This window comes from Piliocolobus tephrosceles, chromosome 2, assembly GCF_002776525.5.
Source record: "Piliocolobus tephrosceles isolate RC106 chromosome 2, ASM277652v3, whole genome shotgun sequence".
Lineage (NCBI taxonomy): Eukaryota > Metazoa > Chordata > Mammalia > Primates > Cercopithecidae > Piliocolobus > Piliocolobus tephrosceles.
The window spans coordinates 98148031-98174632 of record NC_045435.1 but is presented as its reverse complement, the minus strand read 5'-3'; the positions used below and the strand labels follow the sequence as shown (position 1 = coordinate 98174632).

Below are 26602 nucleotides of genomic sequence, written 5' to 3'. Positions count from 1 at the left end.
CAATAAGAGTAAATCTCTGTCTCAAAAGCAAAAACAAAAACAAAAACAACTGTCTATGGGACTCTTTGGCTGGTTTCAGTAGGACTCATAAGGTTCTGATTTGAGCAATGGTGTAGTTGCTTATGCCATTGATTCAGACAGGGAAAACTGGGGAGGAGATTTATGGGGAAAATGAGGACTTCTGCTTTGGCTAGGTCAAACTTGAGATGCCTGATAGGCTACCAACTCCAGTTGTCAAGTAAGCAGTTGGATATAAATTTGGAGTTTCCAGACAGGTCAGAGTGGAAGACACAGATATTTGGGCAGCTTGGACTACTCTGAGCCCTTATTATGATATCTGACCTGTTATGGAGTAGAAGAGAGGAACCAGCCAATCTAATTTTTGGCACATGGTAAGTTGATACCTTTCAGTCCATATTGGAATGGAGATAACAATTTATACTCCCTAGAAAAGACACTTAAACTGGATATGGACTTACTTCCCTTATCACAGTCTATTACTGTGGCCTCCTGTGGTATTACCAGATACCTTATACACAGCTAGGGTGTACCATACAACACTGCTTCTTGCTTGGCACACAGCTGCATAGTATTCAATCCTGTTAAAGGGCTTAGATAATAGGTCACCTGTAGGGATTGCAGCAAGCAGAGGCCATCATTTTTCACATAGGATTTCCCAGAACTGGAAGGGACTTTTAAAGACACAGAAACTTTTCTGGGCAGTGCCTCTAAAGTGTAGTCCCTGAGGTGTTCCTGGTGCTCTGATGACCGGGGTAGTTGACCCTGTATCAGTGTCAATCAGAACAATATACATTTCTTTGTAACCTTTTTTTTTTTTTTTTTTTTTGAGAGAGATAGTCTCACTCTGTCACCCAGGATGGAGTGCAGTGGTGCAATCTCAGCTCACTGTAACCTCCGCCGCCCTCCTGGGGTCAAGTGATTCTCCTGCCTCAGCCTCCTACCAAGTAGTTGGAATTACAGGTGTGTGTCACCATGCCCAGCTAATTTTTGCATTATTTAGTAGAGATAGGTTTTCGCCATGTTAGTCAGGCTGGTCTTGAACTACTGACCTCAAGTGCCTTCTGGGCCTCTAAAAGTGTGAGCCACCTCACTCCACCTATAGTGAATATTTACATAAGATTTTGTTTGAATAGGTTTCTGCCATTAAGAAGGTGCAAGACCCTGAGGGAGTCTAACCTCTTCACTTTGCATATGGGAAAACTGAGGCTCAGAAAAGTGAAATGACCCAGACCTCCAAGGTGCCACCTCCCTTTCAGCTGCTCCTGCCCTGCTCCAAGCAAGGATGTCAAGTGGAGAGACAAAGGACAATTTATGTTATCTGAGGATCTGGGAGCCTCATCCCTGAGCTATGATGGTCTTTCCTTCTTTAGTTGGGAGCCCCATCACGTTCCTCCGAAGCTCTAGTTGTGTGATAAGGAGGGTGGAATTCGAGACAGAGAACGATGGCCCTCCAAGGAGGGAGTTGGGGGTGAGGAAAACAGCAAAACCATGTGCTAGACAAGATCTTCAACTGCAGGGCTCTGGAAGCAATTGAGAAGTTTTGAAGGTGCAGATTGAAGCTCAGGGCCGCTGCCGGCGGCGCAGGAAATGCTGAAGACAGCATGGGGTTACGGAGGGCAAGCAGGGGTTGCCAGAGGCCCTTTTCCACCTGCTGGGCTTGGAGGGGCGGGACTCTGTCCCCTCCCTCACTTGGTTGGGTTTAAATCACCACTCCCCAGGATCCCTACCTGTGCCTTTGAGTGTGTGTCAAGGGATTGCAGACAGGGGACTGCTTGTCAATTCAGGGAAGTCAGCCTCTTTCTGCCACTTAATTCGCCCATCAGAAGAGATCCGATTTTCCCACGGTTCACCGTCACCCCCACTGCACAGGTGGGGAATCCAAGGCGCGAAGGGGTCTCGGCCAGAGTCCCGGGGCTATCCACTCATTCCGGGGTTGTAGGGTAGCATGTGTCAGGAGCGTGGGCTCGAGAGTGCGGGGCACTAATTGCCAGTGCAGTGGCCACAGGCTCCCGGGCAAAGTGGTCAGGAGCCCACTCCCGCCACCTCCGTCCACCACCCCGTGCGCAGGGTGGTGCATGCGCGTCCTCCCACGGGGCGCGGGCTGGGGGCGGGGCCTCCGTGTTGTTGTTTCTCTGGGGCCCCGCCCCTCAGGGGGGCGCGGACCACGCGGCCGGAGGGCCCGCCTCTCCTCCCCCTCCCCGCCCAGCCCGCCCGCCTCTTTGTATCCAACATCCGGGTTTCCCCGCTGGCTCGGCTCCGTGGCCGCCGCTCAGGAGCCATTTTGGACTCGGTTCAGCTCCCCTCCCCCCCACCCCTCCCCCCGTTCATGGCCCCTCCGGACTCGGCCCTTGCGCCCGGGGCCCGGGCCCAGCCCCGCCGCGCTATGCCTGAGTCGGGCGCGCCCCGGCCCTTGCCCCGCCGCCGCCCCCCGGCCCCCGCGTCGTCCCGGAGCCCGGGCCGCAGCCTGCGCCGCCCGCAGCGGCCCTGAGCCCGGCCGCGCCGACCGGCCCTTGGAGCCCGAACGCTGCTCGGGGACGAAGGCGCAGGAAGCGCGCACGGAACGAGACCGAAGGAAGGAGCGGGAAGGAGAGCGCAGCCGCCGCTGGGCCCTGCGCGCCCCGGGAGCGCCGTGCGGCCCTGCCCGCGGGCTCCGGGTGTGCGCGGGGCGGCGCAGCGGAACATGACGGCGCCCTGGGCGGCCCTCGCCCTCCTCTGGGGATCGCTGTGCGCGGGTAAGAACTGGGCGCGGCGCGGGTACGCCGAGAGGGCGCGCAGGGCTGGCCCCTGGCGCCGCGCGGTGTTTACCAACAAAGGGCGGGCCCGCGGCCTCGTCGCCCCGCCACCTGTATTCAGCTCGCATCTCCCGGGGCGGGGGCTGGGGGCGCGGTGGGCGCCCAGCTCGCCGATCCTGGGGGCACGATCTTGTTTGTGCAGTTGTCTGGAGAGTTCTGGTTCCTAGAGGTGCCCCTGCGATGGGGGCCGGGACCCGGAGCCTCAGGGTCGGAGTTCGGGCTACGCGGGCGCATGGAACCCAGGGAAAGAGTGAGGAAAACCTGAGCGTGGGGAAGGCGGCCAAGAGGGGTGGGCAGATCTCATTAGGGGTGGCAGGATTGTAGGTGCAGCAGCGGCAGCATGCGGGGAGGGTTGCACGTCCCTCAGAGTCACTAAGTGTAGCGAAGCGAAGGGGGCGGCTTCACGCAGCCCAAAGTCCCTTGCATCTCTTGCCACCAGTCTGCGTCGCGTTACCGGCCCAGCGGGCTGTTGGTGCTGGCTCCCACCTGCTCCCTCTTTCCCTGCCGTTGGCCCCGGGATGCGGAGTGTGGTCGCTTCGCGGGACCGCTTTGTTTGGGCACTTGGGAGGGGAGGGAGTGGGTAAGATGGAAAACCAACAGGTCCCCGTTCGCTCGGGCCTCCGGGAGGCACGTGGCGGGGTGGGTGACCCGCGCTCAGCTCCCCGGCGGCTGCGGGCGTGTGGTTGGAGGTGTTCGGCCAGCGCACTTGTGTTTGGAGGTATGTGGGTGCGGGCGTAAACAAGCGGAGTTCCGCCTGTAAAGCTTTTTTCTCCTGCGGCCAAAGCACCAATTTCCCTGTCCCAGTGGTGCCCGGGTACGCCTAACCCCGGCGGGCGCGCCGGGACGTTCCCTGGCCAGTCCTGGGAAACGTGGGGAGCTGGGCATTGAAGCTCTGGCGAGAAGGTCGGGGCGGCTGGTACCCGGCCGTCGGGTCCTGCGCGTCTTTGTTCCCAGCCCCCATTACACATGCAGCGCGGGTCCCCAGCCGCCCACGGTGGCAGCAGCCTGGAGTCTGGGAAACCCTCGAGGGGCGGGGCCGGGCGTGCAGGGGCGGGGCCGGAGTCCCCACGCTGCTGCGGGGGTGGGGATTTGGGGATTTGGCAGCTCCGTCCCATTCCCACTCTAGTTCTACCTCCTCCTTTGCGTCGTCGTGAGGCTTAGTTTACACCGAAAGCGAGTGAGTTCTGTAGGGTAGTAGCGCGCACACATCCGGAGTGCGGAGACGGGAGGGCAACGACCAGTTGGCACCTGAGAACTATATGGAAGAGAGTGTTGCAGCTCTCCTGGAGCTGCTTCCTGTGTGCTAGAGGCAAAGTGGTGGTCGTGTTGGACTTTGTGCTCCTCTTTTTTGCCCCGCTCCCTTGGGATGCATTTTCCCCAAGGAGGGCTCGAAAGTGACAGGGGAGGCATTGATCTGCCAGAAGGAGGGCGGCAGCAAGCTGACTTGATAGGCACACAGCAGCCCACTGGGCTGCCTCCAGACCCGCTGGTTGCCTGATCCCTGGAAGTGCTGGGGCTCTTCCAAGCCCAGGCCTTTAGGAGAGCTTCCTCCCAAGACAGGACAGCTTCAAACCTGGGATCTGGGGACCACACCAGTCTCACACCTCCCTCATTAGGCAGGGCAGGGTGGCATCAGACCCCTGGAAGGACTGTATTTTCTTTCTTTTTCCTCCGTTTCAGCCACCTAGCTTAGGCAGTGCTGAGCAGTGTATCCTGCCCGGGGAAGAAGGTTGGGGGTCACTGGATATTTCGTGTAGTCACATCAGCCAGTCCCTGACCTGTGAGGAACTGTGAAAAGAGCTGCCCCAGGCCCAGTTTGGAGCAGACCTGACCCTCCGTTGTTTTGGCTTCAGAGATGCCGTTTTATTTCAAGCTCCTGGCTTGCTGTTTGGAATAACCCCCACCCTGCGCAGCACACAATGGCCTGCTAGAAGGAACATCTAGAAGAATGCTGTCCTGGCGACAGAAATAGTATATGAACTGTGTATACATATAAAACAACGTTTTCTAGTGGTCATGTTAATTAAAGGAAGAAGAAACAGCTGTGTCTTAGTTGGGACTGCCATAACAAAATACTGTAGACTGGTGGCTTAAACAGCAGAAATTTTTATCGTCAAAGTCCTGGAAGCTGTAAGTCTGAGCCCAGGGTGCAGGGTGCTGGCATGGTTGGGTTCTGGTGAAGACCCTCTTCCTGGCTTGCAGACATCTGCCTTCTTACTCCATTCTCACATGATGGGTGGGGTGGGACTAGGGGGTGTTTTCCTCTGTTTATAAGACTGAATCCTGTCCCCATTACCTGAGGGCCCCACCCTTCTGACTTAATCTAACCCTCACTACCTCCCAAAGGTCCCATCTCCAAATACCATTACGCTGGGGGTCAGAGCTTCATCGTATGAATTTTGGGGGGACACATTCTTTCCATGAGATGGAATGAACTGTAATAGTATATTTTACTGGCCTGGCGCAGTGGCTGATGCCTGTAATCCCTGCACTTTGGGAGACCCAGCTGGGAGGATCATGAGATCGAGACCATCCTGGCCAAATACCATCCCATCTCCAAATACCATCCCATCTCCAAATACCATTACCCTGGGGGTCAGAGCTTCATCATATGAATTTTGGGGGGACACATTCTTTCCATGAGATGGAATGAACTTTAATAGTATATTTTACTGGCCTGGCGCAGTGGCTGATGCCTGTAATCCCTGCACTTTGGGAGACCCAGCTGGGAGGTCAAGAGATCGAGACCATCCTGGCCAACATGGTAAAACCCCATGTCTACTAAAAATACAAAAATTAGCTGGGTGTGGTGACAAATGCCTGTAGTCCCAGCTACTCCGGAGGCTGAGGCAGGAGAATCGCATGAACCTGGGAGGTAGAGGTTGCAGTGAGCCAAGATTGTGTCACTGCACTCCAGCCTAGTGACAGAGTGAGGCTCCATCTCAAAAAAAAAGTGTATTTCACTTAATTTGATATATACAAGGTAATCATCTCAGCCTGAAAGCAGTATTAAAATGAGACATTTTGTGTTCCATTTTTGTACTATCATCAAAATCCTGTGTGTGCCTTACAGAACGTCCTCAACTCCAACTTTCCACGTTTCCAGTGCTCTGCGGAACATTTGGCTAGTGGCTACCATATTGGACAATGGAGTCTCAGAAGGGAAGGCAGAATTTTTGGTGTAATAAATGGCACATGGTGCTTGTCACAAGATCAGTCAGTGGTCCGTTAGTTCTTTAATAATTCTGTAAGTCTTTTGTGGTCTGTGCCTGGCCGAGTGTCCTTGGGAAACAAGCCATTTGGCTCTTGCATTTCAGTGGACATCCTCGACACTCAACGCTATATCCTACAAGAACTCCTAACACCTGTCTCTGTACTCTGTACTTGGGGTTCAGATCAAAGGGCCTTTGGGGGTGGGGTGAACAGTATTCTAGGTGAAGTGTCCAGAGCTCTTGGAGAGGGACCTGCCTCCTGTCTCTCCCATCAGGAAGTGCAGGCCCTGATTGCTCTGATAGGCTGACCGTTCTTTGACCCAAAGATGTTTCTTGGCCACTTCCTTGGCGGAGGGAACGAGCTTGTGAAGTGAAGTGACCTTCATCCCTCAGGCCTAGTGTAGTGGTAGCTGCCAAGGACATGGGCTACAGAGCCATGGGCCATGGGTGCCCCTCCCAGGGAAGAGTGTTTTCTGCTACCTGTCCTTGTATCTGCTGGGCACTTGAGGCTCTGCCCCATCTGGGTGAGCTGCCCTTTGGGAGGAATCCCTAGCTCTTAGGAGCCCTTTCAGGACAGATGAGGTGAGAAACCTGGCCATCTTTCCAGGCCCTACAGCTGGGTAAAAACATAAGATCTGAACCACATGGCCTCCCATCGCTTGGGTGGGCCTCTGTGGTATACTACTCTGTGGGTCTTTCTGGGCATCAAGAATCTCCAAAAGCACCTGGACCTCCGCTGGCACTTCACCTAAGGAGCTCCCGTTATAGGGAGCCAGTGAAGAGCCCACATTCTATACAGTGGTCCTTGATGTCATAGACCCCTCTGAGAATCTGATGAAAGCTATGGACCCTTCCCCCAGGAAAATGTAAATCGGTATATGTGTGCATGTGGCTGTACATTGTATGCACCTATTCTGTTTTGTAGATACTGGGAACCTGCTGCCCACTGATTAAACTCCTTGAAGTCCTGGCTGCCCCACACATATCCACTGTAGCAGTCCTAAGGGGCAGCTTGTTCTGGGGTGGGAGGGTGCTTGTTCCACCTTGGTACCTCACTTACTTTGCCCTTTGTGATCCCGCTGGATGTTTAGATTCTAGCCCTGGTCTCTCTTTCCAGAAAGCTGCCCTCTTGAGTGCCTGACTATGCATTCAGCCCCTCTGCTTGGGAGCTCAGGGTAGTGCAAATGAGAACCAAGGAGTATTGGTTCAGGAGTTTAGATCCACTCACAGATACTAACCTGTTACCATGGATTGGGATCTGGAGGGTTGAGGACGGTCTGGATAATTTTTTTGTGGGTAACTCCAGAGAGACTCTAGATAGTCCTGAGGTAGGGTCCTGGTTGCATGGGCCTCACTCTAGAACAGGGTTTCTCAGCCTTGACTCTATTTACATTTTAGGCCTGATGATACTCTGTTGTGTGTGGGTAGTGGTGGGTTGAGCTGTTCTGTGCATTGTAGGATATTCAGCAGTATCCCTACCTCTGCCCACAAATTCCAGTAGATCATGTCAACCAAAAATGTTTCCACATCTTGCTAAAATGTCCCTGGCAGAGGTGAGAGCAAAATTATCTCCTGTTGGGAACCACTGATCTAGAGTGTTCTCATGCTTTCAAAGAGGCACACAGTTGTAAGAAGTAGGTAGGGGTAACGGCTTATGAGTGCATATCCATCCCCCCACTCTGGATGCAGGGTTGAAGGTGAGGTTCTCCTCAAAGCTTAGGAGATTACTGCTTAGTGAAATCTGCTCAGCACGTGAGTTTGGTTCAAAATTAGTGGTTCTGGTGTACAGCTTGCCACCGAGGAGAATCCTGGTGTCCTTGAGTTTTCCCAGAAGTGGTTTAGGTTTCAGGGAGGCGGAGGCTGTGGGTAGCTGGGCAGCCTGCCTGCCCGCACCCGCCCACTCGCCTCTGACCGTTGCCTTAAGGCTGGCACTCAGCCTCTTCCTCCCGTACACGCAGAATGTCAGGAAGTGCCTGTTGCTGGGGACTCTCTGCCTGCCCAGCACCCCCTCTCTGCTCACCTAGGGGCCTCAGGAGCTGAGGCTAGCCCTGTCTGCCAAGCGGAGCACGGGTTGTAGCAGGCCGTGGGCATGCCCCTTCCCCTGAGCAGATCTGCCGTGTGGCGCTCCGGGGAGCCGCAGAGGCTGTGGGCCTGGAGCCCCCAGGCCGGGGACACCAGGGCAGGTGGGCAGCCTCTCCCCAAAGGTATGGGTGCAAGTCTCTCCCCTTTCCTCAGGGTGTGGTGGCCAGATGGGAATCTGAGGGCAGGGCCAGGCTTCCTGTTGTGGACCTGGGGAGGTGTGGGCAGCGCTGCCTTAGATATGCGGCAGCCAGCACTGGAGGCCCCGGTGGAGCGGTTCGTATTTGCGGAAGCTTGTCTGTTGGGCTTGGCAGGCTGGCAGCCCCCTGTGGCTGCTCCCATGTTTATTTTCTACTCCTACCCTGGCCTGCTTCGAGCTTGGCTAGGAAATGCTTCTGTGGGACTCTCTCTCATCTTGAACTCAGTGAGACAGTTTGCTGCACTGGGAAGTGATTACAAACTGGACTCTCAGGATGGCGGAAGCATTTTTCAAAGCCCCAGTTTCCAAGTGCTCCACATCACTGGTATGTGAAGTGCTTGCTGAGGTTCAGACTTTAGTTCCATCTGTTTTTGGGGTCTTTACAAAGGGGACTTTATTTCCTTCTCAGAATTCTTTATCTTCCTTCCCTCCCATTCTGTCACTAATTCTGTGTTCCAAAACAGAGACCCACCCCCTTGTTCTGGGCTTCCTTTTTTTGGTCTCTCATTCTGCACCAGATTTAGGGGTCCATCCTAGCTCTAGAGGTGCCTATTCCTTGTGGTCCTGGGAGTACCACTCCTGAATGCCCAGGTTTTCCGGGGGTGGAAATGCTGCTGCCTTCTTCTGACTCTTTGTTTATTACATTGGACAGTGATATCTCTGACTAAGACAATGGTAGGCACTGGAAATCAATGGATAAAGCAGACTGGGATTGTCAGCCATGCCTCTTCCTGGCCCAGGACCAATAATGGCTTTCTGCCTTCGGATAGCCCCATGCTTTCCTCTGGTTATTCTAGGCTTGCTGTCCACATGCATGTGCCTTTTTCAGATTCTTTCTGGGACTGGCAGCTCCAACTGGGTGTTTTCATTCATGGACACATGACCTCTGGAAGCGGGTGTGGAAAGGAAGCCTGTCCCACTGGGCAAATGTGAGGCCCTCTTCCCAGGGGAATGTTGTCTGGACGGGTCTGACCTGCTAGACAATGGGGCTTCTCCCTGGCCAGTTTCTGGGCTGGAGCTGAGGTGTTTTGTGAGGCGAGCTCATGCTCTTTGCATGTGTTCCTCTGCTGACTATTTCAGTTCCACTCTAACAACCAAGGAGGCTAAAATTAGTTTTGGAGAAGGAAAAGGAAGGCTAGTTGGAAACCCAAGCCCTTGGCTGGAGAATGGAGGAGGCTGCTTCCCAGGTTTATGCCTGAACATTTCAGAGGATGGGACCAGACCAGCTGTTATCTGTCCATCTGAGGAGAGGGAGTGGTCCCTGTGGCCTCCCAGACCTGAACCAATTAAAACAGGAGACTGACTTGGAAGCTGACTCTCTCGAGTGTTGATGCCAGGATGTTTTTTCCTTCTGGCTTGTGCAGTGGTGCACAGTGTTTTCAGGTATGAGGACAATGCCTTTTAATGAATGTCCAGTGTCATTGATAACCCTCCTCCCCTTCCCCTCCAACTGGATTATTATGTGTCTGTTGATTTAGAAAGCACACATGAGTTTTCCCAGCCTGGGCTGGCAACCATGGTTTAAGAACTCTTATTTTATGCACTTTTTGGGAATTTCCTTCTCACTGAAGTTTGATATTGGGTTAGAGGGGAGTCCTGTGGCCCAGGGCTCACACAGGAGGTCCAGCTTCTCTGTGTAGTGAGGGCATAGTGAGTAAATGCTCATCTGCTCTGGGGCTTAGAAACTAGAGGAGCAGAAGGGTTAGAGAGATGAATTCTGGTTTCTCTTCCCACCTGGCTGGCTCCTTCTGTGAACCTTCTGGCTGAGGGTGAGACCTGCAAGGCTGTGTGGGAGTAGAAGGAGGGCCAGGGCAATGCAGTCCTACCTCCCCTGCCCTGAAACCTCCCATCACTGAAAGTTTAGCTACCCTGGGGTATAGTTGGGGGAGTAGAAGTCACTTCAGCCCTAATTTTTCCATTTCTTAAAAAAAATTATTACTTTTAAAACAAGTAATATACCTACCTTGTATCGCAGAAATTTAGATGTTACAGATAAAACTAGGGTCTCCTTTTATCATCTCTGTTCCCCATCTGAGGCCCCCTCCAAATGTAATCCTTTGAAGGTTGAGGTATATTCTTCCAGACGTTTTTACTTGTGCATCTATAGAAATACTTATAGAAATAGACAGGCTTTTGGCCGGGCGCCGTGGCTCACACCTGTAATCCCAGCACTTTGGGAGGCTGAGGCGGGCAAATCATGAGGTCAGGAGATCGAGACTATCCTGGCTAACACAGTGAAACCCCATCTCTACTAAAAATACAAAAAATTAGCCAGACGTGGTAGTGGGTGCCTGTAGTCCCAGCTACTCGGGAAACTGAGGCAGGAGAATGGCGTGAACCCAGGAGGCAGAGCTTGCAGTGAGCCAAGATAGCGCCACTGCGGTCCAGCCTGGACAACAGAGTGAGACTCCGTCTCAAAAAAAAAAAAAAAAAAAAAAAAAAAGACATAGGCTTTTTTTCCACTAAAATGGTATTCAAACATTTAATTGAAGTATAAACATATACAGAAGAATGTACAAGTAATTAACATCAGTGACAGCTGAGAAGCATTTTCACAAACTGAATACACTGGTGTAGTCAGCATCCAAGTCAAGAATCAGAAATTTTCCAGTCCCCCATCCCCAGCAAGCCCTGTTTTGTTCCATTTCAGTCTCTACCAACACCCACTAAGGTGAACTACTATTCTGACTTCTAACAGCATAAAATAGTTTTGTCTGTTGCGGTGTTTCATATGAATAGAACCTTACAGAATAAACTGCTTTGTGTCCATCTTTTCCTCACCATGTTTGTGACTTTAACCTATGTTGAATATCATGGCTTTTTAAACTCGGAGATTTGCTTTGGCAAACTGTCTGATACATATGGATCTACTTTGATCTTTTTAATAACTATGTAATATTCTAAAGTTTAAATATAGACTACATTTTACCTAGTTTGTTACTGATGGACTTTATGATTGTATAGAATGTATGCAGACTGTTTCTCAAGGATAGATGAGAAAATAACTTCTGGATTTTAAGGCGTGTATTACTGGTTTTAATAGATACTGAAAAATGGTTATACTATTTTATTTATTTATTTATTTTTTGAGGCTACCCAAGTGATGGCAGTGGGGGTAGAAGCTGGGTGATTTGGCAGTTGGGTCTCTGCGGTAATCTGTGAGCATCCTTCCCACCCCCACACCCCAACCCCTGCTGACATGCTAGATTACAGAGGTTAGAAATAGCCTGGCTTCAAGAAGGGTGCTGGGACATGGGAAGGGCTCATTTCCACTGGCTTAATGTATGAGGAGACCTGGAGATAACTTCTCGTGCCTGCGTCTCCTACCTTGTGCCTGAGTCTCCTGGGTACTTTGCTGATGAGGGAAGTAGCAGTGGACTAGCCAGGATGTGCTGGTCTGGGTTTGGGATGGAAGTGTATATGTGTGTTCACTTACCAGGCTCCATGCTGCCTGCAGACTCTGAAAAGACTAAGGCACTTGCTGAAGGTTGCTGAAGAGCTCTGGGTAACGGCACTACTGGCGAACCCACTGCATTTGACAAAATCTGAGTGTGACAAATTCTAATTTCATATGTGGTGATAATGATGGTGGAGGTATTGGAGAAACCTGTAGAAAAACTATTTTAGAGTGTGCTGAGAAGCTTTTCATGACAGAAGGAGCTGTGGTGAGTTTCTGTTCCTGGCTGAGTGTATGCCTTGTTCCCTGTATAACTCTGCCATAGTTGGCAGAAGACTTAGGGAAGATAGTTTGGGATGACTTGTTCTCCAAAGCTCTTGCTTCCCAGTCTTGTTCTTCAGCTTGCTGCCTACTCTTTATTGTTATGTTGGCATTCTTTATGTAAGTCCACTTGTCAGGTGCTGCTAATGAATTTAGGTGACACTCAAGTTTGTGGAACTGTTTCTAGTGCAAATGATACTCCAATCAGCTTTCCCACCTTATACATATGATGTGCACTGTTTGTGTCTTAGTCTGCTCAGGTTGCCATAATGGAATACCATAGACTGGGTGGCTTAAACAACAGAAATTTCTTTTCTTACAATTCTGGGGGCTGGAAGTTAAAGATGAAGATGCTGTCAGGATTGGTTTCCAGTGATTCCTCTCTCCTGGGTTGGCATATGGTAGCCTTCTTGCTATGTCCTTTTTTTTTCTTTTTTTTTTTTAATGGTTTTGCAAAGATTTATTTCTAAGATTAAATAATGATGAGGGCTCTTCTTCCCTTGAGCATGTTTGGAAATTTTCCTCTTAGAGAATCTAAATATATGCCCATAATAAAATATCACACAAATTAAAGAAAGCCTACTTGTTACTAAAGCAAGATTGATAATTAAATCACTACCTTTGCATGTAGTATCAAATAGAAGGCAGTGTTGTTTGATAACACATTTGTATTTTGAGTGACTTTTGTCCCCCAAATCATGACATATGTGATGGAAAAGTTAAGAGTTCACCACTTCAATCGTTGATTTTGATAAAGTAATTACAATAAGGACACAGCTAATGTAATTAATATATTAATTTAGAGGAACAAAGTTAAAAGTAGACCCCAAACAAACAAACAAAAAACAAAAACATTGTGTATGTTGTAGGTATAGAAAAATTGAAATGTTTTAGATTTCCCAGATAAATAACAGACATTTAGGACGGATTATAATGCCAATCTTATACAATATGCAACATGATTATCTTTGTTTTATTATGCCACCTTTCTTTTGTGTTCACTCCTTCCTCTTTGACCTTGGTGCTTTACTGTAAAGGAATTTAGCAACTGCTCCTATGTGACAGGAAAAATACCTGATTTGGCAAGTGTGTACTTTATGAAATGCGATATGGCATCAATCATCATTAACCCAAATATCCCCATCACATGCAGGGCCTGACCCCATCACATCTGGTTTCCTGTTTGAAAATCCTTCATTTTGTGGAGGTTTTTGCTGATAACAATGCTCAGAATGATCTCTAGGCAATGGAAACTGACAGAAGATGAATTATCTGTCACTCAGGAGGATGCCTTGACCATGGAAACAATCAAGTACAACTGTCTATTATTATTACTTTTTCTCCTGGGCTTTCTTTCTTTTTTTTTTTTTAATTTTATTATTATTATTATACTTTAAGTTCTAGGGTACATGTGCATAACGTGCAGGTTTGTTACATATGTATACTTGTGCCATCTTGGTGTGCTGCATCCATCAACTGGTCAGCACCCATCAACTCGTCATTTACATCAGTTATAACTCCCAATGCAACCCCCTCCCCCCTCCCCATGATAGGCCCCGGTGTGTGATGTTCCCCTTCCTGAGTCCAAGTGTTCTCATTGTTTAGTTCCCACCTATGAGTGAGAACATGCGGTGTTTGGTTTTCTGTACTTGCGATAGTTTGCTGAGAATGATGGTTTCCAGCTGCATCCATGTCCCTACAAAGGACACGAACTCATGCTTTTTTATGGCTGCATAGTATTCCATGGTGTATATGTGCCACATTTTCTTAATCCAGTCTGTCACTGATGGACATTTGGGTTGATTCCAAGTCTTTGCTATTGTGAATAGTGCCACAATAAACATATGTGTGCATGTGTCTTTGTAGTAGAATAATTTATAATCCTTTGGGTATATACCCAGTAATGGGATGGCTGGGTCATATGGTACATCTAGTTCTAGATCCTTGAGGAATCGCCATACTGTTTTCCATAATGATTGAACTAGTTTACAATCCCACCAGCAGTGGTGGTACAATCCCACCAACAGTTCCTATTTCTCCACATCCTCTCCAGCACCTGTTGTTTCCTGACTTTTTAATGATTGCCATTCTAACTGGTGTGAGATGGTATCTCATTGTGGTTTTGATTTGCATTTCTCTGATGGCCAGTGATGATGAGCATTTTTTCATGTGTCTGTTGGCTGTATGAGTGTCTTCTTTTGAGAAATGTCTGTTCATATCCTTTGCCCACTTTTTGATGGGGTTGTTTGTTTTTTTCTTGTAAATTTGTTTGAGTTCTTTGTAGGTTCTGGATATCAGCCCTTTGTCAGATGAGTAGATTGCAAACATTTTCTCCCATTCTGTGGGTTGCCTGTTCACTCTGATGGTAGTTTCTTTTGCTGTGCAGAAGCTCTTTAGTTTAATTAGATCCCATTTGTCAATTTTGGTTTTGTTGCCGTTGCTTTTGGTGTTTTAGACATGAAGTCCTTGCCCATGCCTATGTCCTGAATGGTATTACCTAGGTTTTCTTCTAGGGTTTTTATGGTATTAGGTCTAACATTTAAGTCTCTAATCCATCTTGAATTAATTTTCGTATAAGGAGTAAGGAAAGGATCCAGTTTCAGCTTTCTGCTTATGGCTAGCCAATTTTCCCAGCACCATTTATTAAATAGGAGATCTTTCCCCCATTTCTTGTTTTTGTCAGGTTTGTCAAAGGTCAGATGCCTGTAGATGTGTGGTATTATTTCTGAGGGCTCCATTCTGTTCCATTGGTCTATATCTCTGTTTTGGTACCAGTACCATGCTGTTTTGGTTACTGTAGCCTTGTAGTATAGTTTGAAGTCAGGTGTCGTGATGCCTCCAGCTTTGTTCTTTTGACTTAGGATTGTCTTGGCAATGCGGGCTCTTTTTTGGTTCCATATGAACATTAAAGCAGTTTTTTCCAATTCTGTGAAGAAAGTCATTGGTAGCTTGATGGGGATGGCATTGAATCTATAAATTACCTTGGGCAGTATGGCCATTTTCACGATATTGATTCTTCCTATCCATGAGCATGGTATGTTCTTCCATTTGTTTGTGTCCTCTTTGATTTCACTGAGCAGTGGTTTGTAGTTCTCCTTGAAGAGGTCCTTTACATCCCTTGTAAGTTGGATTCCTAGGTGTTCTCTTTGAAGCAATTGTGAATGGAAGTTCATTCCTGATTTGGCTCTCTGTTTGACTGTTACTGGTGTATAAGAATGCTTGTGATTTTTGCACATTAATCTTGTATGCTGAGACTTTGCTGAAGTTTCTTATCAGCTGAAGGAGATATTGGGCTAAGACAGTGGGGTTTTCTAAATATAGAATCATGTCATCTGCAAACAGGGACAGTTTGACTTCTTCTTTTCCTAATTGAATACCCTTTATTTCTTTCTCTTGCCTGATTGCCCTAGCCAGAACTTCCAACACTATGTTGAATAGGAGTGGTGAGAGAGGGCATCCCTGTCTTGTGCCAGTTTTCAAAGGGAATTTTTCCAGTTTTTGCCCATTCAGTATGATATTGGCTGTGGGTTTGTCATAAATCGCTCTTATTATTTTGAGATACGTTCCATCAATACCGAATTTATTGAGCGTTTTTAGCATGAAGCGCTGTTGAATTTTGTCAAAGGCCTTTTCTGCATCTATTGAGATAATCATGTGGTTCTTGTCTTTGGTTCTGTTTATATGCTGGATTACGTGTATTGATTTGCATATGTTGAACCAGCCTTGCATCCCAGGGATGAAGCCCCCTTGATCGTGGTGGATAAGCTTTTTGATGTGCTGCTGGATCTGGTTTGCCAGTATTTTATTGAGGATTTTTGCATCGATGTTCATCAGGGATATTGGTCTAAAATTCTCTTTTTTTGTTGTGTCTCTGCCAGGCTTTGGTATCAGGATGATGTTGGCCTCATAAAATGAGTTAGGGAGGATTCCCTCATTTTCTATTGATTGGAATAGTTTCAGAAGGAATGGTACCAGCTCCTCCTTGTACCTCTGGTAGAATTCAGCTGTGAATCCATCTGGTCCTGGACTTTTTTTGGTTGGTAGACTATCAATTATTGCCTCAATTTCAGAGCCTGCTATTGGTCTATTCAGGGATTCAGCTTCTTCCTGGTTTAGTCTTGGGAGAGTGTAAGTGTCCAGGAAATTATCCATTTCTTCTAGATTTTCTAGTTTATTTGCGTAGAGGTGTTTATAGTATTCTCTGATGGTAGTTTGTATTTCTGTGGGGTCGGTGGTGATATCCCCTTTATCATTTTTTATTGCGTCTATTTGATTCTTCTCTCTTTTCTTCTTTATTAGTCTTGCTAGCGGTCTATCAATTTTGTTGATCTTTTCAAAAAACCAACTCCTGGATTCATTGATTTTTTTTTTGGAGGGTTTTTTGTATCTCTGTCTCCTTCAGTTCTGCTCTGATCTTAGTTATTTCTTGCCTTCTGCTAGCTTTTGAATGTGTTTGCTCTTGCTTCTCTAGTTCTTTTAATTGTGAGGTTAGAGTGTCAATTTTAGATCTTTCCAGTTTTCTCTTGTGGGCATTTAGTGCTATAAATTTCCCTCTACACACTGCTTTAAATGTGTCCCAGAGATTCTGGTATGTTGTATCTTTGTTCCCATTGGTTTCAAAGAACATCTTTATTTCTGCCTTCATTTCGTTATGAACCCAGTAGTCATTCAGGAGCAGGTTATTCAGTTTCCATGTAGTTGAGTGGTTTTGATTGAGTTTCTTAGTCCTGAGTTCTAGTTTGACTGCACTGTGGTCTGAGAGACAGTTTGTTACAATTTCTGTTCTTGTACATTTGCTGAGGAGTGCTTTACTTCCAATTATGTGGTCAATTTTGGAATAAGTGTGATGTGGTGCTGAGAAGAATGTATATTCTGTTGATTTGGGGTGGAGAGTTCTGTAGATGTCTATTAGGTCTGCTTGGTGCAGAGATGAGTTCAATTCCTGGATATCCTTGTTAACTTTCTGTCTCATTGATCTGTCTAATGTTGACAGTGGGGTGTTGAAGTCTCCCATTATTATTGTTTGGGAGTCTAAGTCTCTTTGTAAGTCTCTAAGGATTTGCTTTATGAATCTGGGTGCTCCTGTATTGGGTGCATGTATATTTAGGATAGTTAGCTCTTCCTGTTGAATTGATCCCTTACCACTATGTAATGGCCTTCTTTGTCTCTTTTGATCTTTGATAGTTTAAAGTCTGTTTTATCAGAGAATAGTATTGCAACCCCTGCTTTTTTTTGTTCTCCATTTGATTGGTAGATCTTCCTCCATCCCTTTATTTTGAGCCTATGTATGTCTCTGCATGTGAGATGGGTCTCCTGAAGACAGCAGACTGATGGGTCTTGACTCTTTATCCAGTTTGCCAGTCTGTGTCTTTTAATTGGAGCATTTAGTCCATTTACATTTAAGGTTAATATTGTTATGTGTGAACTTGATCCTGCCATTATGATATTAACTGGTTATTTTGCTCGTTAGATGATGCAGTTTCTTCCTAGCCTCGATGGTCTTTACACTTTGGCATGTTTTTGCAATGGCTGGTACCAGTTGTTCCTTTCCATGTTTAGTGCTTCCTTCAGGGTCTCTTGTAAGGCAGGCCTGGTGGTGACAAAATCTCTAAGCATTTGCTTATCTGTAAAGGATTTTATTTCTCCTTCACTTATGAAACTTAGTTTGGCTGGATATGAAATTCTGGGTTGAGAATTCTTTTCTTTAAGAATGTTGAATATTGGTCCCCACTCTCTTCTTGCTTGTAGAGTTTCTGCCGAGAGATCTGCTGTTAGTCTGATGGGCTTCCCTTTGTGGGTAACCCGACCTTTCTCTCTGGCTGCCCTTAAGATTTTTTCCTTCATTTCAACTTTGGTGAATCTGGCAATTATGTGTCTCGGAGTTGCTCTTCTAGAGGAGTATCTTTGTGGCGTTCTCTGTATTTCCTGAATTTGAATGTTGGCCTGCCCTACTAGGTTAGGGAAGTTGTCCTGGATGATATCCTGAAGAGTGTTTTCGAACTTGGTTCCATTTTCCCCCTCACTTTTTCAGGCACCCCAATCAGACGTAGATTTGGTCTTTTTACATAATCCCATACTTCTTGCAGGCTTTGTTCATTTCTTTTTCTTCTTTTTTCTTTAGACTTCTTTTCTCGCTTCATTTCATTCATTTGATCCTCAATCGCTGATACTCTTTCTTCCAGTTGATCGAGTCGGTTACTGAAGCTTGTGCATTTGTCACGTATTTCTCGTGTCATGGTTTTCATCTCTGTCATTTCATTTATGGCCTTCTCTGCATTAATTATTCTAGTTATCAATTCTTCCACTCTTTTCAAGATTTTTAGTTTCTTTGCGCTGGGTACATAATTCCTCCTTTAGCTCTGAGAAGTTTGATGGACTGAAGCCTTCTTCTCTCACCTCGTCAAAGTCATTCTCCGTCCAGCTTTGATCTGTTGCTGGCGATGAGCTGCGTTCCTTTGCAGGGGGAGATGCACTCTTATTTTTTGAATTTCCAGCTTTCCTGCCCTGCTTTTTCCCCATCTTTGTGGTTTTACCTGCCTCTGGTCTTTGATGATGGTGATGTACTGATGGGGTTTTGGTGTGAATGTCCTTCCTGTTCGTTAGTTTTCCTTCTAACAATCAGGACTCTCAGCTGTAGGTCTGTTGGAGATTGCTTGAGGTCCACTCCAGACCCTGTTTCCCTGGGTGTCAGCAGCAGAGGCTGCAGAAGATAGAATATTGCTGAACAGCGAGTGTACCTGTCTGATTTTTGCTTTGGAAGCTTCCTCTCAGGGGTGTACTCCACCGTGTGAGGTGTGGGGTGTCAGACTGCCCCTAGTGGGAGATGTCTCCCAGTTAGGCTACTCAGGGGTCAGGGACCCACTTGAGCAGGCAGTCTGTCCCTTCTCAGATCTCAACCTCCGCGTGGGGAGATCCACTGCTCTCTTCAAAGCTGTCAGACAGAGTCGTTTGCGTCTGCAGAGGTTTCTGCTGCTTTTTGTTGTTGTTGTTGTTGTTTAGCTGTGCCCTGTCCCCAGAGGTGGAGTCTGCAGAGACAGGCAGGACTCTTTGAGCTACTGTGAGCTCCACCCAGTTTGAGCTTCCCAGCGGCTTTGTTTACCTACTTAAGCCTCAGCAATGGCAGACGCCCCTCCCCCAGCCTCGCCTCTGTCTTGGCGTTAGATCGCAGACTGCTGTGTTAGCAATGAGGGAGGCTCCATGGCCGTGGGACCCTCCCGGCCAGGTGTGGGATATAATCTCCTGGTGTGCCCGTTTGCTAAGACCCCTGGTAAAGCACAGTATTGGGGTGGGAGTTACCCGATTTTCCAGGTGTTTTGTGTCTCAGTTCCCCTGGCTAGGAAAAGGGATTCCCTTCTCCCTTGCACTTTCCAGGTGAGGCGGTGCCTCGCCCTGCTTCAGCTCTCGCTGGTCGAGCTGCAGCAGCTGACCAGCACCGATTGTCTGGCACTCCCTAGTGAGATGTACCCAGTACCTCAGTTGAAAATGCAGAAACCACCTGTCTTCTGTGTCGCTGGTGCTGGGAGCTGGAGACTGGAGCTGTTCCTATTTGGCCATCTTGCTCTGACTCCGCTATGTCCTTTTTGCTGTGTGTATCCACTCCAGGTGTCTCTTCTTGTAAGGATGCCAGTCCTGTTGGACTGGAGGCCCACCTTTATCACCTCATTTAGCCTTAATTACCATCTTAAAGGCCCTATCTGTAAACATATTAATGGCAAAACCCGCAATTACTTTTGCACCAACTCAGTAGTCACATTGGAGGTTAGGGCCTCAGCCTATGAATTTTGGTGGGACTCACTTCAGTCTATGACTGTCTGAAACAATAAAGTTTGGTTGAAAGTGAATTCTGTTTTCCTCTTGAGTGACATTTTGGAATGGAAGTTACTTTTTTCAGGGCTTTGCCCTGGTGTCTCTTTTGTTCTTGCTTAATGCTGTCCATGGACAATCTTATCTACACTGGTGGGCTTAATTTCTGTGTGTGACGTTCCCTTGCCTTTGGGCATGTTATGATCCTGAAAATAATGTCTAAAAGCTGGATAAAAAGTAAATATAGAGATGTCCTTTTCTGATAATCAGGACCAAATGTCTTTCTAAAGGTAACTAGAGAAACTGAAAAAAATAAAACTTCTCTGGTTGAAAGTATTGTATATCCAAGAAGATACTGAAGACCTACCAGGCCAGTATCTGCATGAGAACAAAGGCCTAGGGTGATGATTTTGGTATTTGGGTCTGTTTTTAGTCATAGGGTCAACTGAGAGGCTGCATTTGATAGCTTTGTGGGGCTGGGAAGACAGGAATTGGAGTTCTAAGCAAAGTGTGGGCAGAGTCAATCACTTACTTGGGATTGAGATCCCAAAGATATAGAAGTTAGGGGGACCCACATGTAGACAAACACTAAAGTTAGATTGAAATATTCTGGGCTGCTGGGTGTGGTAGCTGGGAGACTGAGGTGGGGAGGATCAGTTGAGCCCAGGAGTTCAAGACCAGACTGAACGATATAGTAAGACTCATCTCAAAAACAGAAAACATGTTCTGGGTAATGGTACCTTTAGACATGTTAATTCTTTCTAGAGGATTTATGTCATCCTAGGCCTCGAATTATCTCTATAATTTTTCAAATACAATGACTGGTAATTTTAAGTAAACAACCAGCAGAAACATCACAGTTGAAGCCAACCTGGATGACCTCCAGGTTGGAGTTGCCATGTACATATTTTAAAATAGAAATGTTCAGCCGGGTGCAGTGGCTCACACCTGTAATCCCAGCACTTTGGGAGGCCGAGGTGGGTGGATCACGAAGACACTAGTTCAAGACCAACCTGGCCAACATGGTGAAACCCTGTCTCTACTAAAAATACAAAAAAATTAGCTGAATGTGGTGGCAGGCGCCCTGTAATCCCAGCTACTAGGGAGGCTGAGGCAGGAAATTGCTTGAACCTGGGAGGTGGAGGTTGCAGTGACCCAAAATTGCACCAGTGCCCTCCAGCCTGGGTGACAGAACGAGATTTGATTTAAAAAGAAGAAGAAGGAGAAGGAGAAGAAAAAAGCAGTGTTCACTGTGGTCAAGGAAATGACAGTGACAATTTCATCAGATAGCTGAAAACTATGAAAAGGAAAAATGTCTTAAAGACTTGTTCTGCATAGTAACAAATTAATAAATCAGTGAATGCTTTTATCAGGGGATTAGGTGAAACTGGATAGAGAATTAGTGAACTGGATGATAGATCAGAAGAAAGTATAAACTGAACCATGGACAGGCAGAAAAATGGATAACAACAGAATAAAGAGAAACCCATAGAGTAAGAAATGAGAAAGTCTAAGACTCATGAACTCACAGCCACAGAAGTAAAGGAGAGAGAATGAGGCAGAAAAGATAATAGCTGAGAACTTTCTAAAATTAAAGATACCAAGCCACAGATTCAGGAAGTCCTCTGAATCCCAGGTAAGACAATAAATTTTAAAAATCCACATCTATTTCCATCACAGTAAAAATTCTGGAAACCAAAGACAGAGAATGTTGAAAGCAGCTAGAGAAAAAAGGCATTATTATCAAAAGAGCTGTAGTTATACTGACAGCTTACTTCTTAATAGAAACAGTGGAAGCCAGAAGACAATAGAATGACAGCTTTAAGTGCTGAAAGTAGTAGTTGTCAGCCTAAAATTCTGTATCAAGTGAAATTGTTGTTCCGGAAAGAAGGCATCATGATGTTAAGTGAAATAAGCCAGACATGGAAAGACAAATACCATATTATCTCACTTATATTTGGAATCTAAAAAGGTTGATCTCATAGAAATAGTGCATAGAATAGTGGTTACCAGAGGCTCAAGATGTAGGTAGGAGGTCAGATGGGGAGAGGGTGGTCAAAGGGTACAAAATTACATTTAAAGGAATAAGTTGTGGTCTGTTGCACCGTAGGGTGATTGTAGTTTGCAAGAATGTATGGTATATTTCAAAATAGCTAGAAGAGAGGATTTTGAATGTTCCTACCACAAAGAAATGATAAATGGTAATGGATTTGCTAATTACCCTAATTTGATCATTACGCAGTGTATACATGTATCAAAACATATTCTACCCCATAAATATGTACAGTTATTATGTGTCAATTTTTAAACAAAACTCCTTTTTTTTTTTGTTTTGAGATGGAGTCTTGCTCTATCACCCAGGCTGGAGTGCAGTGGGGTGATGTCGACTCACTACAACCTCCGCCTCCCAGGTTCAAGCAATTCTCCTGCCTCAGCCTCCCGAGTAGCTGGGACTCCAGGCACACGCCACCACGCCTGGATAATTTTTGTATTTTTTAGTAGAGAGAGGGTTTCACCATGTTGGTCAGACTGGTCTTGAACTCCTGACCTCGTGATCCACCCCCATCAGCCTCCCAAAGTGCTGGGATTATAGGCATGAGTCACCATGCCTGGCCTATAAAACTTCTTAAAAAAGAAGGAACGTGTCAAGGAATGTGTTCTTCAGGCAGAAAGAAAATAAATCCAGATGGAATGTCAGAGATGAAGAGAAGAATGAAGAGCAATGAAAATAATAAATATTCAGGCATTTATTGTGAGAATGTGTTACTGAGTTTCAAATACCACAAAAGAAAACGCTTGGCAACAATGCTGTATGTGAGAGTGGAGTGAAAATGAATTTAAATTGTTCTAAAGATTCTTACAATGGCCAGGAAGAGAGTGGAACTACCAAGTAATATTAAATTTTGGTAAGGCATGCTGTCATCTCTAGGGTAACTTAAAGAATAGATTATAACTTTTAAGCTAAAAAAGAGACAAATGGCCTGGGTGCAGTGGCTCATGCCTGTAATCCAAGCACTTTGGGAGGTTGAGGCGGGCAGATCACCTGAGGTGGGTTGTTGAAGACCAGCCTGACCAACACGGAGAAATCCCATCTCTACTAAAAATACAAAATTAGCCAGGCGTGGTGGCGCATGCCTGTAATTCCAGCTACTTGGGAGGCTGAGGCAGGAGAATCGCTTGAACATGGGAGGCGGAGGTTTCGGTGAGCTGAGATTGCACCATTTTTCTCTAGCCTGGGCAACAAGAGCGAAACTCCGTCTCAAAATAGAAAAAAAGAAAAAAAAAGGCAGACAAATGGGCCAAGTGAGTGGCTCATGCCTGTAATCCCAGTACCGTGGGAGTTCAAGTGGGGAGGATCACTGGAGCCCAGAGTCTCAGACCATCCTAGGCAATGTAGTGAGACCCCATCTCTACAAAAAATAAAAAAAAGCAGCCGAGTGTGGTGGCATGCACCTGTAAGTCTGAGCTACTTGGGAGGCTGAGGTGGGAGGATCGTTTGAGCTCAGGAGTTTTGAGGCTGCAATGAGCTGTGATTGAGTCACTGTACTCCAGCCTAGGTCACAGAGCAAGACCCTGTGTCCAAAAAAAAGGAGGCATGGAATAATAGAGAATTCTTCAGTTGAGAAGAAAGCAATAAGAGACAAGGGAACATAGACCAGATAAGATAAATACAGCTAATATTTCTAATAAATATATGATGTAAAAATTATTATTTTTAAGACAGGGTCTCACTCTGTCACCCAGGCTGGAGTGCAGCAGCGCAATCTCGGCTCACTGCAACCACTGCTCCTCCAGGCTTAAGCGATCTTTCCACCTCAGCCTTTGAAGTAGTTGGGACCACAGGTGCAAACCACCATGCCTGGCTAATTTTTTGTATTTTTGGAAGAGATGAGGGCTCATCCTGTTGCCCAGGCTTGTCTCGAACTCCTGAGCTCAAGCAGTCTGCCTGCCTCAGCCTCCCAAAGTGCTGGGATTATGGGTATGAACCACCATGCTGGGCCTGATGTAAAAATTCTTAATAAATATTTAAGGATGGACCTGAATACTTATTAAAAGCTCTGAGTCCGTGGGTGGAGTTGGCTTAATCTAGGGTGATCTGATTGGGCTGTTTTGGGAATTAATTGGATTTCCCTGAGAAATATCTTCTGTTTTCTGTCTGGAGGGGGCAAGCCTGGATATTAACATCCTGGAAGTCACGGGGGATGAGAACTAGGGGTTCCTGTATTTGGTACATTGTTCTGTATTCCTCCTGTTTTAGTGTGATACCTGTGCCCTCAGGTTTGCCTTCTTCTCTTTGTCGAAGAGGCTCTCTGTTCATTTTCTTTGGAAAATAAACATAATCTCCGCTGGGTTGGAGAGGGTCAACCATGATGAGTGGTGGTAGGATCTGAGGATCTGACTGTACCTTACTAACCAACTCTTCTGTCTTTAGACTCATCTTTACCCTGTTCTTTCAGAGACATCTGGTGCCACAAATTCCTGAGTTTTGAAGGGTTCTGTGGGGGAAGTCACACTGCTTTTCTACTTTATCCAGAGCCAGCTTAGGAATCTGCATGATCAGTTACCATGTGTGTAAATGCTTTCCAGTCTTGAAATGTCATTTCTGTGGTTCTCTCCTGTTCTCTTTGTTCTTACAGGTTTATGCCTTGAAATACTTTACTGTGGTTTTAGTGGGACTACAGGAGGGAGCAAAAGGAAATGTTTGTGTATAATCCTTGGCCTTTACCTGGAAGCTCTCCTTCCAGTGTTGTCCAGGAGTGATGGGGCCTGGGAAAAGGCGTGTATTTCAGAGCTGTGGGAGGATGGTGCCAGGTCCTTGTTTACAAAGTCCAAGTTGGAAGTGACTTAAGGTCACCTGGCTTGGTTCCTTGTTCCTAGGCGGGACTTCTGAAGGCAGATGGAATTCCTCCTGTCACCTTGGAAGGTGCTCTTGTATTTACATTTCTGGCATTTGTAGTGAACAAAACAGTGGAAAATCCTCATGCAAAATACATAGAAATGCTGGAAAAAGTATAATAAACACCCTTTTAAAAATGCTGCATGTATAAGAAGGGAAAAGCAAGAAGGGGCTGGAAACTAGAGCTGTATGCCTTCACTGGCTGAAACTGCTGATTCCTTGGAGACTTTGCCTGTCTTTGTAATTTAGAGATATGGGTTTAGTAGCAGTGTAGATAAGAGGAGACAAGATGTGGAATTGAGACTGAGGCCTTTGCATGGCCTCAGACTTCTGTTGTGTTATACCCTCAGTAAAAATGTGGGCTAGAGGAAACATGTCTTTGTTGACAAAGAGACTAAATAATGAAATTGTCTGAGTCTGGGTCGGGGTTAGGGTTAGGGAAGTTTCCCTGAGAATTTGTAACCATAGGCCTATGCTCATGTGAGCTTGGCGTTTATACCATCCTGTTCTCTGGTAAACTAAGTTGAGAAATTAAAGTGGTTCCAAATAGTTAATGTCCTAGGGAGAATGGCAGAAGCCAAAAATATAAGTTACCTTTGAAAGTTTGCCCCTTCGAACTTGGCCTCAAAGTAGTCCAACAGAAAAGGGCCCAATGAACATAAGCTCAGTATTCAAAATTCTAAAGCCCCATGAGGAAACAGTACCATGAGTAAAGTCAGAAATAACAAATGTCAGAAGCAAACTTTCAAGAAGTTAAATTATAGAATTCTAAGAGAGATTTGGAAGTTGGCCAAAGTACAGAAGTATCAAAATTGACCAGGAAGTTTTTTTTTAATAGGGCTTATAGAAATGAAAAAATAGAATAATTGAATTTATAAATTGAGTAGAAGGACTAAACAACAGATTAGACATAGCTTAAGAGAGAATTCGTGAATTGGAAGTTGATCTTCAGGAATTACCTGTAATGGTGTTTAGACACAGAATTGGAAAATAGGAAAGGAGAGTTAAGAGACTGGACAGAATGAGAAGGCCTAATACGCTTATAGTAGAAATTTCAGAATCATAGAATATGGAGATGCAATATTCAAGTTGATAATAGCCAAAAATTTGTCAGAATTGACAAAAAACACAAGTCATTAGAATCTAATGGCATAGTGAACCCCAAGTAGTATACATTTAAATATATACTTAGACACGTACCTTGTAGTGAAACTGCAAAGAGAGAAAGCAGCCAGAGAGAAAAAAACAGAATATCTACAAAGTTAAATTAATAGCAGACTTTTCAGCAATAGTAGTGGAAGCTAGGAAATAGTGGAATAATATTTTCAGAGAGCTGAGATAAAATAACAATCTAAAATTTTATGTTCATCTAAATTGCCATTCAGGAAGAAAGACAAAATATTTTGAGAAAAGCAACAAAGGCTCCCCTGCCAAGAGATCTCTATTGAAAGATTTTTTTTCAGTAAGGACAGTGGTCTCAGAAAGGCAGAGATGCAGGGAACGATGACTGTATGGACACTCACAAAATACAGACACAAATAATGTCTGATTTGGGAGCTGGGTAGTAAGAACAATGACACTAAATACTGAACACAAGCAATATGTTAAATTAGATGTACATTGGAAGAGTCATTAGAGTTTCAAATATTTAAGTTCCAATGAGGGATGGTAGAGATGTTGATTTACCCTTTTAGTGTAAGTGTACCCATTAAAGTTTATAGGCCTAGCTTACAACGGAATAGGAATGAGATGTACAACTTCAAAAGTGGCTAAAATAGGAAATTTTAAAAGATAATCCAAACAGAGGTAACAGTAGAGAAGAAACAAATGTAAACATACCCAGTAATCATATATGTAAACATACCCAGTAATCATAAATGT

At 46.0% G+C, this 26602-nt stretch overlaps 1 protein-coding gene across 1 annotated transcript in view; it reads left to right on the top strand.

Moving 5' to 3' along the window:
- The first annotated feature begins 2343 nt into the window (after window positions 1–2343).
- ACVR2B (activin A receptor type 2B) overlaps window positions 2344–26602 on the top strand; it is a 46381-nt gene continuing 22122 nt past the window's right edge. Inside the window, exon 1 of the mRNA XM_023231687.1 lies at window positions 2344–2753. Within this exon, the coding sequence (XP_023087455.1) occupies window positions 2702–2753 (52 nt within the window). The 5' untranslated portion in view covers window positions 2344–2701. The remainder of the gene's footprint in view (window positions 2754–26602) is intronic.